Below are 19,945 nucleotides of genomic sequence, written 5' to 3'. Positions count from 1 at the left end.
GACTACTCACTTGGAATTCCTTGAATTCTGGGAATTATGCATGAATTATTGGCTCTGGGAAATATGTGTGAATTTTGGTAAACATGAAAAAGGTACAAGCAGATGTTTTGTCTATTCCAATTTTTTTCTTCATAGACATGAAAAATCCCATTAAATTTATACTTATGTATAAATGTCCTGAGGCAAGTTTCTCTCAGTTTAGTTTTAATTTTTATTTTTATCGAGGAAGAAAAAGACAGCTGCATGGAAAATAAAACAGCATTTTCTCAATCAGTTTTCTTTGTCAGAGTCTTTTACAGAACAATCTATCTGACAGACTGAAGATAATTGCAAAATAAGGTATCTTGAAGTGGATTAGGTATATTTGGTGTACATTGCAATCACGCTGACTGGGTGGGTGGGTGGTGAGATCGGTAACACGTAAGGTTGGATTAGAGAAAACATCTGCTGTAACCCTTGAATTTTTGGAAAGTTCGCCTTGAAAACTGGGAATTATACTTGAATTTTATCATGGTCCTAGCGACCACACTGAATCTTTTTTCATGTTATCCAGTCAAACTCCACCTTTCGTCCGTGAGGATCATTTTATATGCTGAAAATTATCTTTAAACAGAAACAGTCAGTAGTGCAAATTTGAATGCCACAAGAGGACCAAATTAATGCGAAAGTGAGCAAGACTACACGGATCAGAAGTTTGCACTTTGGACTGTGCAGGCAGTAAGGGGATTGGCTGCCAAATAAATAAACTCCTTCCCTATACACTTTGGCAAACAGAATCGCAAAATTTTCACTGAATAAGCGATGGGAAAAATAATAGAAATCCTAAAGGAAGAAGCATTTATGTCACAGCCAGGGGGCACATTATTCCCCCCCCCCACACACACATCAGCCATCCAGGCTATTAAAAATAAGTCAATGGTTGTCCTCTCATTTAACTTTAACAGTAAATGGGATTTTTGTAAGATAAAAATTGTCGGACTTTACTTTTTTTTACACATGCACGTTGGTTTCGTAATGGAGCACAATAATAGAATTGTGACTCTCGTAAAATTCTTACCGAATGATTGAATGTCTCCGTAGATTCCAGAATAATGACTTCATTTTGAAATAAATAGTTAAAATAATATAATTTATGTGCCGTTGGTTAATGCGATTCGTCATCACATAGCAGAATCCGCTATATTGACGGGAACTAGAGAACGGTAATCGTTTAGGTTTGGAAACACTAACCTTCCACAAAAGCATGACTTGCCAACGTCTTCATTAAATTTCACTTGTATTTTGTCAGCATATGAACCCTATCTGATGAAACATATTGCTTTCAAATTAATGTAATTAGGGAGAAGCGACATCAAAAGTTTTGAGCTGGGCAGGAAAAAATGCAATCTTATGGATAAAAATATGTAACTAGCTGTAAAATATGTATTTTGATAATTAGCTGTTTGAATTATTCTTCTTCTTATACTTCTGCAATGAAACCTATATTTCTATGCTTTAGAGGTTACATAGAGAAGGAAAAATTATACATTTATTTCAAATATATCTTGATTTTCACAGGGACACGTGACAAAAGTGATTTTTTTTTTTTTCAAATCGTGTCAAAAGTCTGTGGATACGTCACACTCACACTTCAATTATACTCGGGATGGGACTTACAGTTGCAAGTGAGATCTGAACCATTATGTGCCTGCCATCTGCTATCGAACCCAGAGCCACTCTATTACAAGGGGACTAATTTACAACACAACATACGAAAGTCTCTCTCTTAGGTCACGAAATTTATCAATTTCTAATTTAGCTCACGATTAAGCTGGAGAACTATAAAATTAACTGTCCAAACAAAAATGAATTAAATTAATCATTTTCCAGCAACATAAAAATCAAATAATCCACATTCCTAGATAAAAAAGAGACAGACAAACTTTCCATCATGTTTATGAATTACATAGTCGCCGAATATAGTGCTTTCTTTTTATACAAACACTACTAGAAAGCAATTTTGGTTGACAATTTTAGTTAAAAGTAGTTTATTTTAATTCTTAGTAATAACTCCTGCAACCGGATCAAATGATATTCCTTGACGTTTAAAAAATTATAGATCTAGAAGAGAGGGTTGATCCAAACAGTCGTGCACTATGAAATAACTCAAACAGCTAATCATCCAAAAGATATGTGCCATATGAGTGTAAATAATTGTAGTTACTGATTAATTCTGTTTGTTTCTGATAATAACATATACAATCTGAGTACGTCTTGACTTTACAATTTGGACCAGGCTTTTTTCCTTTCCTATCTGAAAATTACTCTTAAGGTGCGAGCATTCATCGGGTGGGTCACTTGTAAATATCCTTCTATGTATAAAACGAAGTGCCGGTGGTGGCTCAGTCTGTAATGCATCTGACTACCATGCTAAAGGTCCCGGGTTCGATCCCCGGCCGGTTCTAACTTTTCTAACTGAAGCGGTTCCGGCACCCACCCAGCGTCCAATAACATGGGTACCTGGGGAAACCTGGGGGGTAAAGGCAGTCAGGGGCATGATGCTGATCACATCACCCCCACTCACGACCGGATCAAGAAAGTGTGGGGTGTTACCCCCACATGCCTTCATGGCATGGTGCTAAGCACAGGGGAACACTTTACTTTTTTATGTATAAAAGAGGAGAGTGACACGTGAATGACGGAACATCTTAAAATACATCTGCTGATGTTCCTCACAGTTTACTCATTTAATTTCAGTGGTTTTCTTGAGAATATTAATGGTGTTTTATCACAACAATTTTCAATGTTAGCACTTGTTGTAAATATCGAGGCTTAGCAGCAACTAAAAAAATCTCAATTTCAAGTAGTTTCGAGTAACAGTCATGTTCTTTGAACGAGTAATAGTTTCAATACATATTTTCTTAATGGCACGCAAACAATAACGAAGTTTGAGGCTGCAATTGGTGTGACAAGAATAAAATACATTATGTAGCATCCATTTGGAAAGAAACCTAGGATATCAGCTTAGAAAACTGGCCTTTAACCGACATGGCCACAAGCCACAGTGAAGAAACCAAGCTATTCGATTAATTTATCCATAAGATTGCATCTTTTCCTGCCCAGCTCGAAACTTTTGATGTCGCTTCTCGCTAATTACATTAATTTGAAAGCAATACGCTTCATCCGATAGGGTTCATATTCTGTACACATTGCTGACAAAATACAAGTGAAGCTTATGCATGAAAATTAATGAAGACGTTGGCAAGTCGTGCTTTTGTGGAAGGTTAGTGTTTCCAAACCTAAACGATTACCGTTCTCTAGTTCCCGTCAATATAGCGGATTCTGCTACGTGACGACGAATCTCATTAACCAAAGGCACATAAATTATATTATTTTAAACTATTTATTTCAAAATGAAGAGTCATTATTCTGGAATCTACGGAGACATTCATTCATTTGGTAAGAATTTTAAGAGAGTCAAAATTCTGTTATTGTGCTCCATTACGAAACCAACGTGCAAGTGTAAAAAAAGTAAAGCCCGACAATTTTTATCTTACAAAAATCCCATTTACTGTTAAAGTTAAATGAGAAGACAACCATTGACTTATTTTTAATAGCCTGGATGGCTGATGAGTGTGTGTGTGTGTGTGTGTGTGTGTTGGGGGGGGGGGGGGTGGTACCTCCTCTCATGTGCCTCCCTGGCTGTGACATAAATGCTTCTTCCTTTAGGATTTCTATTATTTTTCCCATCGCTTATTCAGTACCAACTTTGCGATTCTGTTTGCCAAAGTGTATGGGGAAGGAGTTTATTCTTCAAGCCTTCTCCTGGATAGGATAACACTATTTCCGAAAGATTTTTTTTTGCATCATTTTCAGGAATTGCAACAGCACTATTTCTGTCTCGCTTATTCTTATTGCATTTTTTTCCTTTTCATTATTTAGTGTTGCTTTTTTTCCATTTTCAGCTACTCACGATGATGAAGAGAGACTCAAAAAGATCACCCATACTCAGGCCAAATTCGAACCCAGGGCCTTCGCATTCTAACGAATTGTGATAACTACTTTGTCACGAACGTCAAAAACGCGTTTCTTTTTTAAATAAATTTCTGGAATATTTCACATTTACATTACTTTGATTGCAGACATGGAAATTCCAGTTAATTAATATTTACCCTGCAATCTTTCCGTTGGCCCTTTTCTTTGAGTCTGAGACACACAAAATTGCCTGCATATGGTTAAATTGATTGATAGTAAGCAACACTGCTGCTTTCCAAACACTTACTTCTGCTGTACTTCCGGCCACGAAGCTGGACTTCAACTAAAACGAGTGTGGCACTTTTTGTGAACAGAAGTGTACATAAGATTTGTTTAAACTCTGAATATAACACTCATTCATGCTGGTTTATCACATCCACAACTACTTTGTACGTCTTACTTTTAGAACTTTAAGGCCAGTGTGTTAGATCTTCCAGCATTTAAATATTTAGTTGTTAAAGAGATTCCAATGTCATTCCGAACTGCTAGCAAATAAAATACAGGCAAACTACACATTATTGAAAAGTTCCATAATGTAATATGAAATGCAAAGTTGGCCTTGTATTTTCGGCTTATTTCCAGTTATTTAACTGCAAATTTATATTTATATTAATGTATGTTTTCCACTTACATCGTATGTCAATCTTCTGTCCAGATTTGGAAAAAGAAAAACATTTTACACAGATTCCCTTGTTTCTTTAAGAGTCAACATCAATTTTGGTATTCGTACCCATGCTATGTAGCTTGATGTTTAGGCCAGCGAGACAGCATTGCCAAATTTAAGGATTCCGGCCTTCAATAAAGCTGGCCATATACGGGGACATACAAGTCTGGCAGGAACTGTATTGGTTTAGATGGAAATTCTTTGCCTCTATGTAACTAATTTGTAACAATCCCTCATTTTGCAGAATAACTAGGTGACACCCCTTATTCTCTCACTGGACATTACATAAATATAAGTTAATGTACATCTATTCATCCACGCTTTTTAAATTGTATTATTTGAAACAACAGCAGCTTCACTAAATAAGATTTTCACGGACCATCTGCAAAATTTTGTCCAAGGGGACACTCTTGACGTAACATGTATGTTATAGCATGGTGGAGTGAGTTGCCTGTGCACCATGAGGCTACCAAGGCAAAGAGCTAACGTGTTAAACAGTACTTGCTTTTCCAAGAGAATCAAGTTTATTCAACATGAACAAAAATAACTAAAAACATTTTTTACAATATCTTACATCAAGAAACTTGTTCAAGAAAATAATGGAATTTATTTTCATTCTCAAACAAAAAAAAATACTTGATTTTTCCAAGTTTTTTGTAATTATGTATTTTGACTGCGACTTTTTCACTGATGTGTTGTGTTGATTTCCTTGACTCACTGCATTTTCCAGGTCAGTGGGTACCCTGCTTGAGAATAAAACATGCTATCCACAGTGAAAAGGATAAAGAAAACAAACTATATTAAAAAAAAATGCTTATTATTATTCTTCTATTCCTTGGATTGCTATCTTGTGCCGAATCATATCGAATGCCTTCAGAACACTCTGGATAACAACTTTTACAGTAAAGAGCGCTTGTAGAATGCACAAAAGTCACTTTGAAGTTATTTGGGTAGGTATTTTCATTGCATGTTCGAAAAAATGTTTATCCTCAACACACACACGTAAGACTAGACTAGCACCTTCGTTGTGAAGATTAAGCATTACACAATGTTTGCCTCTCTCAATGGGATTCCAAGTAAAAGTCTGTCAAAGCCTAACCTTGTGATGTCAATTGTGTTGAATCCTCCATCAATGATCATTTCCATAACAGCTCTACCAATGGCCGGTCCATGTTGAATTCCTGTAACAATAATAATAATAATAATAAAGATGATAGATATGTAGTCTGTGACATAGAAAATAAACACAAAACAAACTTAGTTGATCAATGTCATAACCAATTTTTAGCCAGGGAGGTAAGAATGCTACAATCTATGCACGACACACGCACATCATGTAATCTTTTTCGATGTTCCCAATAGGATCTCAATAAATTGTCAATTAATATGAGAGTACATGGTGTCCTTCGATATCTAAAAGAAAGGGAGACCCCCCACCTTGAGGTCTAAAACCAAGAAGAAATCATGAACTGAAAAGTGTAAATGATAATCCCCTTCTTGGCATCTAAAATCAGGTGATCACCCCTGGAGAAGACATCGACAACAATAAATCTGCAGTGAACGTAGTGGTTGACAGCCAAAAAAGCTCCTTCCACAACGAAAGAAAATTTTGATTTTCCACTGCTCATAGGAATATTGTATAAATAGTATGAATTAATCTATTGCATCCCCAGTGGTTCTAACATTTATAGATTTTGAAAGTAATTTTGCATTTCTGCAATGTTCACTAATGTGTAGAAATTGGTAAAAGCATAGGTATATTGGCATTAACGAAAAAAGGTGAAAGAGAGAGAGAGATCTTTACTATACACTGTACATAGAGGATATTCATGCACTGTGGTCATTTAGAACTCTAATGCAAGCAGAAAGTATGTCTGGAAAATAGAACACACAGGTAACACAGCAGAGTGAATAATGATGCCATGAAGGATATAGTAGTAAAGTGTGAAGGGATCTTAGAAACAAATATTCTGCAGTTTCCTTTAAACATACATTAAAAAAAAATACAAAACGTCATTTAAAAATTCTGTCCAGCATTCACATCTGTAAGTATATAGGAAATATTAACCATAAGAATTTAGAGATTGAATGTATTTATTCACTGAATTTGTATGTACTTCTAAAATATACAAGACATACCATGTCCACTAAATCCAGCTGCTATATACAAATTTGTATAATGTGGATGAGGCCCAACTACACAGTTCGCATCTATTGTGTTATATTCATAGAATCCTGCCCACGCTGATTTCATCTGAAAACAAAAGATGCAAAATTAGGACAAATGTAACCATTGGATATGTACTTTTTAATGCTGAGAATTACATTTTTACTTGTCTTATAAAGGTAAAAAAAAAGGTAAAGTGCTCCCCTGTGCTATGCTCCATAGCATGAAGGCATATAGGGAGTAGGGGGTTAGGGCCCCACACTTTCTAGATCAAGGGTGGAGGTGATGTGATCAGCACCATGCCCCTGGCTGCCTTTACCCCCCCTGAGCTTCCTCCAGGTACCCACTTTTTACAATGCTGGATGGGTGCCAGAGCCGCTTGAACAGGTGGAAAAATTCCCGGTTCTCCCCCACCAGGGATCGAACCCAGGTCTCTCGCATGGTAGTCAGATGCCCCAACGACTACTTTTCTTATTCAGCATGAAAATGTTGAAAGGAGGACTGAAATTGGTGGATATTTATAAAAGACTTCAGGCACAGAAATGAGACAATCATGCACTATTTGAAGAATTCCAACATCTTATAGATAGATATCTTACATATGGGAGAGACTGGCCCATAACAGTTGCCCACATAAATATTCAGCTTGCGCATAAACTTGACTAACCAATGGATAAGATGTTGTGTACGGCAGGCATGAATCTTGCAATGAAAAAAAATGACCCTATTTGACTGTCAATGGCTTCATTCTTCTGCAGGATAATGCACAAACTCACACTGGGCGTCATTCTTCTGCAGGATAATGCAGAAACTCACACTGACCACTACACCAACTACATAGGAACTCTGTCCCTACCTTCTCCATTACAGTTCAGATATTTCTCTGAGTGCTTTCCACCTCTGGAAGGCTAGAATTTCAGACTGTTCAATCCTGTCTCTGATGTATTGACAAATCTTTATTCACAGATGGTGTCCAACCACTAGTGCATATATGTTAGAGGATTAAATCACGGTCGCTCTAATAAAAGCATTTCCTTCATACATCTAAAATTCCTGGTTTTAGTACGGCGGATATGTGTAAAATCATGCATTTTAGTGATAAAAGCATGAAACTTCGAATGTAGTTTAATATCCATCTTAATATCATTTTAAAGATTGGAGGCATTTAAAATACCATGTTGGTCAGCAATGGCAGACGTTTTCAAAATGGCGGCTGATTTATTAGTACATCTTTTGGCACAAGCGGTGTAAATGAACTTTTATTGGTTCTGTTTGAAGATTTATCTCTGTTATTGGTCAAAGAAAAGTAAAACTTTCCAATAAGGCCTACGAAACATTCTAAATGCGTATTAATGACCAAAAATAACTTGATTGCCTATGATTAAGGGGCACGTTTTTCAAGATTGTTTGTAATAGCATGTTGCTGTCCAAACCGCTTCAGTTTTGAAGTCTGAAGTGTAATCGTTAATTATCAGCACTTTAGTTACTAATTATCATATTTCACGGATGTGGATATATGGGTTGTATAAATTCCAGGTGCACAAACAAACAAAGACAACCATTTATAGTTCGCCCAATATGTGTAGATATTTTGATAAAAGCATGAAAATTGGTCAATTAATTAGTAATATCATATCAAACGTTTTGAAGATTAGCGGCACTGAAAATACCCCATAAGAGGGGGAATTTTCAAAATAGCCATCATAGGGATCCTCAATACATCATATGGGCTATATTTTGATACTATCGTCACTTCTTTTATATTGTCGTCACGGAAAATAGTGCAGAAGACACTATAAAAATAATTATTACATTATAGGAAAGATGTCTGATAACACGTAAATGCTGATTGCCTAAATTGCAGGGCCAATTCTTGAATACCCTATCAAATTGAAGTTGCCTGCGTCATACGACAGTTACATCTGCATAGTTGAAATTTTAACAATAATTAAAAGTTCTCTTATGGTTCTCCATTGAGGTTACTTCAGCGATGGACCCTATAGAATAATAATGTTATAATCAAGCAGCAATATGAAACCTGCAGATTCTTGTCTTGATGTCATCGATAACTAATAACACCTTAACTCGTAGCATCACAATGAGAGTAATAGAGGGCATCACCAAAAATAACGCCTGGTGAGCTCTATAGTATTAGCATTAATTACATCTGCTTTGAATCATGTTGAAATCGAAGTCATTATATTTGTTTAACGTTTTATGTTTTATTATTGTACCTATCAGGGAGAATATGACTATAAACTTTGGCAGAACCCATACTTTGTGTACAACATACACCTTACAGTCTTCTAAAAAAAAAAAAAGGTAAAGGTAAAGTGTTCCCCTGTGCATAGCACCATGCCATGAAGGCGTATAGGGGGTGTGGGGGTAACGCCCCACACTTTCTTGATCCGGTCATGAGTGGGGGTGATGTGATCAGCATCACGCCCCTGACCACCTTTACCCCCCAGGGTTTCCCCCAGGTACCCATGTTATTCGACGCTGGGTGGGCACCGGGGCCGCTTCCAACCTTGGAAAAGTTCCCGGATTTGAACCGGCCGGGGATCGAACCCGGGACCTTGAGCATTGTAGTCAGACGCGTTACCGACTGAGCCACCATTTTCTGTTTTCTGTCGAAGGAGGAGCCTAATCCACCCATAGACTTGGAAGTTTGACAAACGAACAAGTGCGGTGTAATATACAGCATCTTACAGAAAAGCGGCACGACACTCTCGGGAGCAGAACATTAAAAGTGATGCAGAATGCAAATACTTGCAAATTGAATTGTTGAACTCTAGCTTAAGAGGCTAGCAGCGGAACATCGTACTCATTAATTAAGCATGTGAAGAGAACACTTCATGCACAGGAAGTCACAGCTTTCGCAGGCAACTTCAGCACAAATCCTATGACCTTCATAGGCAAAATCAACAACAATCAAGATCCAAATAAAATAGAAGACTAGAGTGAAAAACAAGAGAGGAGACTTCCCACTTTCCTTTTCGGGAGATCCTCCTGCAATTAGATAGGCCTTCTCACCTGGGATCGATCTGTCCAGGAAGGCAAACTTTCCTCTCTACATGGAATCTTTGGCTAACTTTTAGATATCTTTTGTCCTCGATCACCATAATTAATCCATGCTGTCGCCGTATGTGTGCAAGATAGATAACAGAACAGAATCCAACACTATGTGTGATCTTATAGTGGGATCACAAGCAAAAGAACCTGTGCAGAACCGTGAGTTGTGTGCATCATACTCGTGCATGTAGGGGAGGGGCAGAGTGAAGCAGGTTTCCTCGTAGGCCGAGCTGAAGGGGTCGCTTTATGAAGGAAAATTTGCAGTGCAAGAAACCTAGAGGCTGTTCTTGACAAGGCTCAAGAGCAAAACAGTATGTTAGTTAAGAAGACTGGTGGAGCGATAGGATTAACATAGAACCCAGTGCAACTACTTCTTTTGCAGACTCTCTGGAGCAAGCGAACGAAAACGAGTCCTCTTTGCAAGTAGTGACTGGAGGGGGTTTGACCAAGGAACTCATGAGAGGGGAAGAGATTACAGGGGGGGACAACGTGGCTGCAGCTAGCAGCAGTTTGCAGTAGCGACAAGCACTGCTTAGCTCCACCCACTCGCTATCTTCCCGTTATGTGCGGCGTTGCTCTCCAGACTCCTTAGACGTAGTATGGGTAGATGGCTACTGGACCAGACATTGCGTTGGTTGTCGAAGAATTTCTCACTGCAATCAAGGTACCTGAACTGAAGAATCTGAGAAGAATCTGAACAACGAAGATTAATCCAGCAGACAAGCATCTTTGGTGAAGCATGTCAAATCCTGTGTGTTTCCTATGAAACCCGACACACGAATAGTGGCAGATGGAACTGTAGCTCAGTCTGCAAGAGACATCCAGGAACTCGGACAGAATAAGTGCAGTAATTTCTTCCAAGAGTATCTAATACATCAAACAGTGCTGTTCGATAGTTTACTTACGAAAACAATCTTCTCCTCTTCAGTCGTCCTGTGAGAACAAAATCGCGTGAAAAGGATCAACTTGTCCCCGTAAAACATGATAGAAACTTCATCTAGGTTATGTACATTGCTCGTCAAGTGACGAATGGTCTCCTTTGCCGGTAAATGGATGCAGGTTGGGAGCTAAGTCCAATTTGTTGCCATGTCTAGAGGAATTGCTAGAAGAAATTTACTTACCACCCTGAAATACGAGTAGATATGCTTGCCACAGATGATGCGGCAGTAATTAACTTTGTTTGCATCTGACATACATCACAGTTCAAGTCAGTTCGACTAGTAGACGTGGATTTTGACATATATCACACCACAAGCCACACAACAGATAAAGAGGAAAGACAATTTGAAGGGGTATAGGCGAGCAAAGGAATGTTCTCCAAAATTTGCTTCAGTTCCTTCGTGTGGATGAGGGAAAGAAAAATTTTTTCTCTAAACTTCCTCTTAAACATCAGTCTCCTCGAATCATTGTATCAAGCTGCACAGATTAGGGGAAGGCCACTGTGGACACAAACACAGGCTCTTATCGTGCTCTTACTAACAGCAGACACTCTAATGTTCCTGCATGCTCTAGATGGTGTTGCCTGCAAATTCTAGAAAGATGCACTTCGAAACATGGACACAGTCATGATCATACTTGCCATCAGTTTCCTTAGAATTTTGGATGCGAATGTTTGATGGTGGCAAGGAGAACAAGCAAAAATTTCGGATATCTGAATGTGTAGCGATTTATTGCAAGTGAATTCGCAAAAATCCTACAACTTCCAACTTTACGTTGAAAAAAAATGCTCCGCTCAAAATACGCGATACATAATCGCTCATTATTTAATTCCCAAGATTTACGACAGATGGCTCCACTAATTATTTGCGAGTTATCGAGTCGTAAATCACGCCACCTGGATCACCCGAAGGAACACGGAAGTGAAAGTGAGCAGACTTGTGTGTGTAGAGCGGCCAGTCGTGTATTGCGTTCGGTACCTGCAACAACTTTTTTTTTCTCGCGCTCCACATTGCAAAATGCTCTGGTAAAATGAAGTTTGAACTTTGACGCTCTGACTTACTATTTGTAACGCGCGATGAATTGGCGAGCTTGTTCGTGGAATATAGACCGAGAGCCTTTGTTATAAAATTGGCTACTACTATTTCTTAAATTTGGTACCAGTTGATAAATGGACGCGTGGATTGAAAAAGGCCATTTGACAGTCAGCATTGGGAGTAATATTGGGAATCGACAAAATGGACTACATGTGATTCCAACCAAGACGTGCACGCATTCTCGGGGATTTGTCCGCCAATCAGTGAAGGAAGTCGTATCCTTTCCCAGGACTAAGAAAAGCGATCACGCACAAAACAAGGTAGGCAGAAGTGAATTTTTTGTAGTATTTTGTGGTGAATAGCAGTGCGACAAAAAATACGAACCTGATATTTTTTCTTACGCGACGACGAACTATGTAAGTTTCGTACTGAGTGCGTCAAGTTGCAGAAATAATCCTTTGTTAATCAATTTGTAAATGTTCGCAAAAATTGCAAATCTTAAAAAACCCATCGTCATAAAAACATTGGTTTACCACGTGGTTGTGATATGCGTCGCTCAATTTAAATGTGTGGACACAAAAAGAGTTTAAAATGACAAATTTAAATGTGCCTGCGTAAAACTGCTTCCTGCTTAATGTTCTGCAAAGCGTTGGCATTTTTGCTAAATTCGGCGCAAAGTCATACTTGGAGTAATCGCGACGAAGACTTCGCCAACGTCATTTTTCTCCCCCCCACACCTCCTTTTTGGTCATTCTGGAATTGGGTTAATTTGCTGGCAAAAATTGTACGAGGCATAACAAATTATTTAATTTGAGAATGAGCATCTAGGGAGAGCCTCTCTTCTACGTTCAAAAAGGTTCTTTGTAAATTCTTTGCACGTTTATTTAATATGAATCTATTGTCACAATAATCGAAGGTTTATTGTAAAGGTGTAAGAACCATTTTTGATTAAGCCAATATAATTAAAAGGTGATTAAAACTTGTGCAGAAACGTGAGTTAAATATAAATTGTAGATTATTGGCGTAGACTTAACGCAGTGTCCTTTTGATATCATTGTTGTTGACTAATTGAATAAGACTGTTATTTCTAAAATGCAAGCATTTTTTTGATACACGCGATAAAAAAAATATATTCAAATGTATTGTAATTAATATGAGTTAACAATCGCACAAGTCGTTGTTTTACGTAAAATTGGGAATATTGCCCTAATCAAATTAGGAGCTTGTTAATGACGCTATATACATGATCTTGTTGCTTAACCGTAAAAAGGGGGTTACGTTCTAAATTGTTGTTGTTGATCTTTTGGAATGCATGAATAAATTACGTTAATTGTTAAACTTTGACTTTTGCCTATTTGACATAATTTGCGTTCATTACCTTCCTAATTCACCCATGGTCTTCGACGACATGCATGCACTATAAATGGAAGTGTTGATAGTTAGTGTTTTATGTGATTTATGGTAAAGGAAGTAATTGATACTAAGTAGTAAGTTATTTGCTCTGGTGCGTTACGCATTTTGGAAAAATTCGTAGCATTACTACTTATTTTGTTTTTCAGGACTGAGTTTTTTGCAAAACGTCATCGTGTTTGCCTTGTCCTCCCCAACCTTTATTTGAATTGCTGACAAGGATTGTGAAGTTCGGAGTAACTTTGAGGTGTTACGAACAACGTAACATTAACCTCCACCCACGTGATTTTGTGACTTGTCCCAAGGTGCTTAAAATTTCAGATCCCGGCCTTTGAGGTAACGTTATAACAATAACGCCCCAGTTTAACTAAATAAAAGCACCTTGTAAAATTGGACGTTAAAAAATTTTTGGCAGCCGAGCTATGGTTGAAAATTTTTTTGGGGGATAGACATAGAAATTTTTTTTTGAAACTTGTCAGATATTCATTTTTTTTAAAGTTAAAATTTTGGGGATTTCGCAATTGAATCTTGCTTTTCAAATTTTGTAACATTTTTTCTTTCCTTTAAATATGGCACCCCCGGATTCTCCCATTAAAGAAGACGTAACTATCGTGTCCCAAATGGATACGGTTTCGCTCCCAACCCCCCCCCCCCCTCTACAAGGTCCTTACTTTCCATCTTCTCATTCTTCTCCTTTTCCTTTGGCATTCACCTTGCCTATCCCATCTTTAGTACAGGCATCTGGGCCGAATACTAATTGTACCTATAGTAACCCACTAGTAACTTCGTCAACAGCAATTCCAAATCCTATATCTTCTGTTTCGGTTTCTCCGCAGGCGTCGGTTGTCCCTCCCCATTTAACGCTTCCATCGGGCGCTACTTGACCGGAGAACAAAATGGATATCCGCAATCTTAATTTTGCGATTGATGACATCCCCATTTGTGATGGACAAACTCATGATGTTTTATTCGCCTTCATGAAAGCCTTGCACTGTTTAGTGACGTCTCAGCAATTTCCTCTCCAATGGATCCTGCGAAACGTCTTACGACGTACCAAGGGAGTTTTTAATTCACTATGGTTATCCATTTTGCCAGCGCATATATCTCGGTGGGACATTAAGGTCTACATTTGGCGTCAGTCCGTACCGATGTTCCTGTATTCCACTTTAGTTGATCATCATGTACAACGTTCCCAGTTTCCTAACGAAACTTTACATGTGTATGTATCTGACGTCAACAATTCTGCTCAGGCTTTGGCACTTAATTGGGAGGATTCTATTCTTGTAACCTCATTTTGCAACATCTTAATGCAGTTACTACTGCTTGCTTATTATTTTTCTCACGTCCTCACTCCATGCAGGAGCTGTTAAGTTTGGCACAAGAAATTACTCCCATGGAAATGCAGAAGTTCTATGATAACCGTAATCCACGTTTACCTCATTTTTCTTTTCCTCCCACTCAAGATGCACGATTTGTTGAGAATACTCCACCACCATTAATTAGACCTCATACGTCATTAATTTGTTCATTCTGCCGTAAAGCTGGACACAAAGCAAATTTTTGTAGACTTAGAATTTCCAGGTTGCGTATGCAACCTTGATATACTTATGGGTAATGACTGTACATAGAATATATACAACTTATGTTTTGATAGATGTATGTAGGAGTGTTCTTGTGTTAACGTTTCCCTTCTACATGAATATTTCTTTTTTGGCAAATTTAATGCTCTGTTTTGACCACACCAATGTATAGATTTTCTAAGGATTCTCTTAAGATGAAATTAGTGTATTTATTGTATAATGTATATATGTATTCCTTTTTAATAATGTTTGCTGTAGTATGTCATTTATTATAATATGGTTTACAATACCATTTGCATGAAATCAATTTTCATATATTGCATCTTACATTGATAACATTTTTGTTTGTTTTCTAACTAAGAGGCTTTAACATTAAATTCACTTGTTTTTGCATATATGTTTCACCATGAATTTAGTAATTTTGTAAAGGTGCTCATTCCGTAAATGTCCCTTCTTCAATCAATCTTTCCTCTTTCTTTCCTATATGCTCTTCTTTTCACTATTTTAATTTAAGGTTATTTTTTCTTTTCATGTATTTTACGGAGGAAACATTCGTCAAAAATTTATATACCAAATCGATCCTGGCATATTTTGGGACAAACATATGGATTATTACTCCTTTTGCATCATTCTTCTGGTCATCGTTATGCAACTACATTTTCAATATTAAGGTTCTATAATGGATATATTCAAACAATGTATATTCTACGCCTTTTTTTCTCTCTTTTTCAGAATCAACATCATTTTTATATGTCAATATATATATTTTTACAATGTCACTGTGTGATTATATACTTATATTTATCACAGTTAATATTGCCAATGTAAAATCTTTTGCATCTAGTCTTTTTGAAATGAAAATTGCTTGTTTGGTGTATTTTATGTATACGCCATTAATTTTTCATCATATATATATATATATATATATAGGTGTTTATATATTTCTATTGTTGATATTTCCTAGGTTTTATCTATTTATATATATATCTATTTTTATTAATATCTATGTTTGGTTGTAAATAACTCCGTTTTTTTTTAATATTTAAATTCATCATATGGGTTGGTTGATACTAACGGTTAGAGGTTCGAAAATTGTAAAGATGCTCACGTGGGGATTTTGTTTTTTTCATTGCCAGTTGGGGGAGAATTTGTAGCGATTTATTGCAAGTGAATTCACAAAAATCATACAACTTCCAACTTTACGTTGAAAAAAAATGCTCCGCTCAAAATACGCGATACATAATCGCTCATTATTTAATTCCCAAGATTTACGACAGATGGCTCCACTAATTATTTGCGAGTTATCGAGTCGTAAATCACGCCACCTGGATCACCCGAAGGAACACGGAAGTGAAAGTGAGCAGACTTGTGTGTGTAGAGCGGCCAGTCGTGTATTGCGTTCGGTACCTGCAACAACTTTTTTTTTCTCGCGCTCCACGTTGCAAAATGCTCCGGTAAAATGAAGTTTGAACTTTGACGCTCTGACTTACTATTTGTAACGCGCGATGAATTGGCGAGCTTGTTCGTGGAATATAGACCGAGAGCCTTTGTTATAAAATTGGCTACTACTATTTCTTAAATTTGGTACCAGTTAATAAATGGACGCGTGGATTGAAAAAGGCCATTTGACAGTCAGCATTGGGAGTAATATTGGGAATCGACAAAATGGACTACATGTGATTCCAACCAAGACGTGCACGCATTCTCGGGGATTTGTCCGCCAATCAGTGAAGGAAGTCGTATCCTTTCCCAGGACTAAGAAAAGCGATCACGCACAAAACAAGGTAGGCAGAAGTGAATTTTTTGTAGTATTTTGTGGTGAATAGCAGTGCGACAAAAAACACGAACCTGATATTTTTTCTTACGCGACGACGAACTATGTAAGTTTCGTACTGAGTGCGTCAAGTTGCAGAAATAATCCTTTGTTAATCAATTTGTAAATGTTCGCAAAAATTGCAAATCTTAAAAAACCCATCGTCATAAAAACATTGGTTTACCACGTGGTTGTGATATGCATCGCTCAATTTAAATGTGTGGACACAAAAAGAGTTTAAAATGACAAATTTAAATGTGCCTGCGTAAAACTGCTTCCTGCTTAATGTTCTGCAAAGCGTTGGCATTTTTGCTAAATTCGGCGCAAAGTCATACTTGGAGTAATCGCGACGAAGACTTCGCCAACGTCATTTTTCTCCCCCCACACCTCCTTTTTGGTCATTCTGGGATTGGGTTAATTTGCTGGCAAAAATTGTACGAGGCATAACAAATTATTTAATTTGAGAATGAGCATCTAGGGAGAGCCTCTCTTCTACGTTCAAAAAGGTTCTTTGTAAATTCTTTGCACGTTTATTTAATATGAATCTATTGTCACAATAATCGAAGGTTTATTGTAAAGGTGTAAGAACCATTTTTGATTAAGCCAATATAATTAAAAGGTGATTAAAACTTGTGCAGAAACGTGAGTTAAATATAAATTGTAGATTATTGGCGTAGACTTAACGCAGTGTCCTTTTGATATCATTGTTGTTGACTAATTGAATAAGACTGTTATTTCTAAAATGCAAGCGTTTTTTTGATACACGCGATAAAAAAAAAATTATTGTTCAAATGTATTGTAATTAATATGAGTTAACAATCGCACAAGTCGTTGTTTTACGTAAAATTGGGAATATTGCCCTAATCAAATTAGGAGCTTGTTAATGACGCTATATACATGATCTTGTTGCTGTAACCGTAAAAAGGGGGTTACGTTCTAAATTGTTGTTGTTGATCTTTTGGAATGCATGAATAAATTACGTTAATTGTTAAACTTTGACTTTTGCCTATTTGACATAATTTGCGTTCATTACCTTCCTAATTCACCCATGGTCTTCGACGACATGCATGCACTATAAATGGAAGTGTTGATAGTTAGTGTTTTATGTGATTTATGGTAAAGGAAGTAATTGATACTAAGTAGTAAGTTATTTGCTCTGGTGCGTTACGCATTTTGGAAAAATTCGTAGCATTACTACTTATTTTGATTTTCAGGACTGAGTTTTTTGCAAAACGTCATCGTGTTTGCCTTGTCCTCCCCAACCTTTATTTGAATTGCTGACAAGGATTGTGAAGTTCGGAGTAACTTTGAGGTGTTACGAACAACGTAACATTAACCTCCACCCACGTGATTTTGTGACTTGTCCCAAGGTGCTTAAAATTTCAGATCCCGGCCTTTGAGGTAACGTTATAACAATAACGCCCCAGTTTAACTAAATAAAAGCACCTTGTAAAATTGGACGTTACAAATGCCACAATGCTAATGGCACCACCTGCTGAGAATACTTTTGATGTTCAAAAAGGTGCTACATCGTAGCTCAGTACGACAACGATGCCCCAAGAGTTAACAGGGAAGAGAAATTGGACATATTTCCTCTACAAGAGATGCTCTGCACTAACACCATCTTCGAGTGGCCTACCAGGCTGGCCAAGTATGGGTCAAGCCCTGGAAAAGTCTTCAGAACTACCTAGGCTTGTTAAAGATGGCGAATGGAAACCGAAATGGCTAAAACTGCCACCAGAGAGTGAGGCATGTTTGGAAATTTTGAAGTTCGGATGTGAATAAATGTGCAAGTGATTTTCCAGTAAGGGCCCGATCCTCACAGCGTTCGAGTTCAGTTGTGAATTTCCTAGGCTGAGCTTTATGGATTTTAAGAGCAAGTATCATAAAGTGGACATTTGAGTGTTCGATTCCTTGCTGCAATTTGTTCTCCTAGTCTTTCAAGCTTCGCAAGAGATCGATTCTCTCATTTTCCTAATGATTCCCAGTAAACCTTCCGTGTATCCAACTATGCAGATGTGGTGGCTGTGACGAAGGACAAGACACCCTTTGATGTTGTCAATTGTGATTTTGTGATTTTACTAAGAGGATTTATTGATATTTTCTCAGGTGCTGATTATAAGCAATAAGTTGAAAATTAAAACAATTTGATTAATGGATAACATTTAATACCGTTGTTGATGTGCAAGGGACCCTTTCAAGTAGCATTAAATGGTTCAGTCTTTGTTTGTGTTTTTGCCCCTGGAATTTATACAACCCATATATTCACATCTGTGAAATATGATAATTAGTAACTAAAGTGCTGATAATTAACGATTGCACTTCAGACTTCAAAACTGAAGCGGTTTGAACAGCAACATGCTATTACCAACAATCTTGAAAGACGTGCCCCTTAATCATAGGCAATCAAGGTATTTTTTGTCATTAATATGCATTTAGAATGCTTGCATAGGTCTTATTGGAAAAATTTCCTTGTCTTTGACCAATAACAGAGATAAATCTTCAAACAGGACCAATAAAAGTTCATTTACACCGCTTCTGTCAAAAGATATACTAATAAATCGGCCGCCATTTTGAAAATGTCTGCCATTGCTGACCAACAGGGTATTTTAAATGCCTCCAATCTTTAAAATTATATTAAGACGGATATTTAACTACATTTGAAGTTTCATGCTTTTATCACAAAAATGCACAATTCAGCAAAATATCTGCACTTATCTGCCGGACTATTTTCCTTGAATTTCTCTAGTACTTGTTCAGAATGCAGAACTTTCTTTCACAAAGAAATACATTTTTCAATAAGGTCATAACAGATGGCTTAATGTCCATGACCTTACATGACATTCTACTGCAATAGGTACCATGCTAGGAAGGAATAGTGGCAGTGAAGGTTCCACATATTTTTGATCATGGCCATATCTAGAAAGAACAAAAATCTGAACATACACAAACTTACCTTCAATTCCTCAAAACAAGGTACCCTGGCTGCTAGTTGGGGCCAAACAACATTGTCGAAAAACTCGTAGTCAACATCCAAGTTGTCTACAGGAGGCTCATCTTCAGGTTGAGGAGACTGTCCAGCTAGATAATTTCCTGCCAGTCCATCTGGTCTACAGAAACAAAATTATGTCCTACAAGCATTTAGTTGTTTGCATAGGCATTTTTGTCTTAGTTGTCTGCTCTGTCCCTGTACTTTATCTTCTGATATATTTCAATTATGATTCTCATCAGAAATTTCTTTAAGCTGGCAAC

The 19,945-nt window shown here is 37.3% G+C and overlaps 1 protein-coding gene across 2 annotated transcripts in view; it reads right to left on the bottom strand.

Annotated features, from left to right (window-relative positions):
- Window positions 1-5,478: 5,478 nt before the first annotated feature.
- LOC146000890 (FAD-dependent oxidoreductase domain-containing protein 1-like) overlaps window positions 5,479-19,945 on the bottom strand; it is a 32,798-nt gene continuing 18,331 nt past the window's right edge. For both annotated transcript variants that reach the window (XM_083138407.1, XM_083138406.1), the window contains exons 7-9: window positions 19,650-19,803; window positions 6,818-6,932; window positions 5,479-5,859 (exon numbers count right to left, since the gene is read on the bottom strand). In XM_083138407.1, coding sequence (XP_082994533.1) covers window positions 5,720-5,859; window positions 6,818-6,932; window positions 19,650-19,803 — 409 coding nt within the window. In that variant the 3' untranslated portion in view covers window positions 5,479-5,719. The remainder of the gene's footprint in view (window positions 5,860-6,817; window positions 6,933-19,649; window positions 19,804-19,945) is intronic.

Source organism: Lepisma saccharinum, chromosome 1 (assembly GCF_977018435.1).
Source record: "Lepisma saccharinum chromosome 1, izLepSacc3.1, whole genome shotgun sequence".
Lineage (NCBI taxonomy): Eukaryota > Metazoa > Arthropoda > Insecta > Zygentoma > Lepismatidae > Lepisma > Lepisma saccharinum.
Note: the sequence above shows the minus strand (reverse complement) of the source record. Positions and strands in the feature narration are given on the sequence as shown.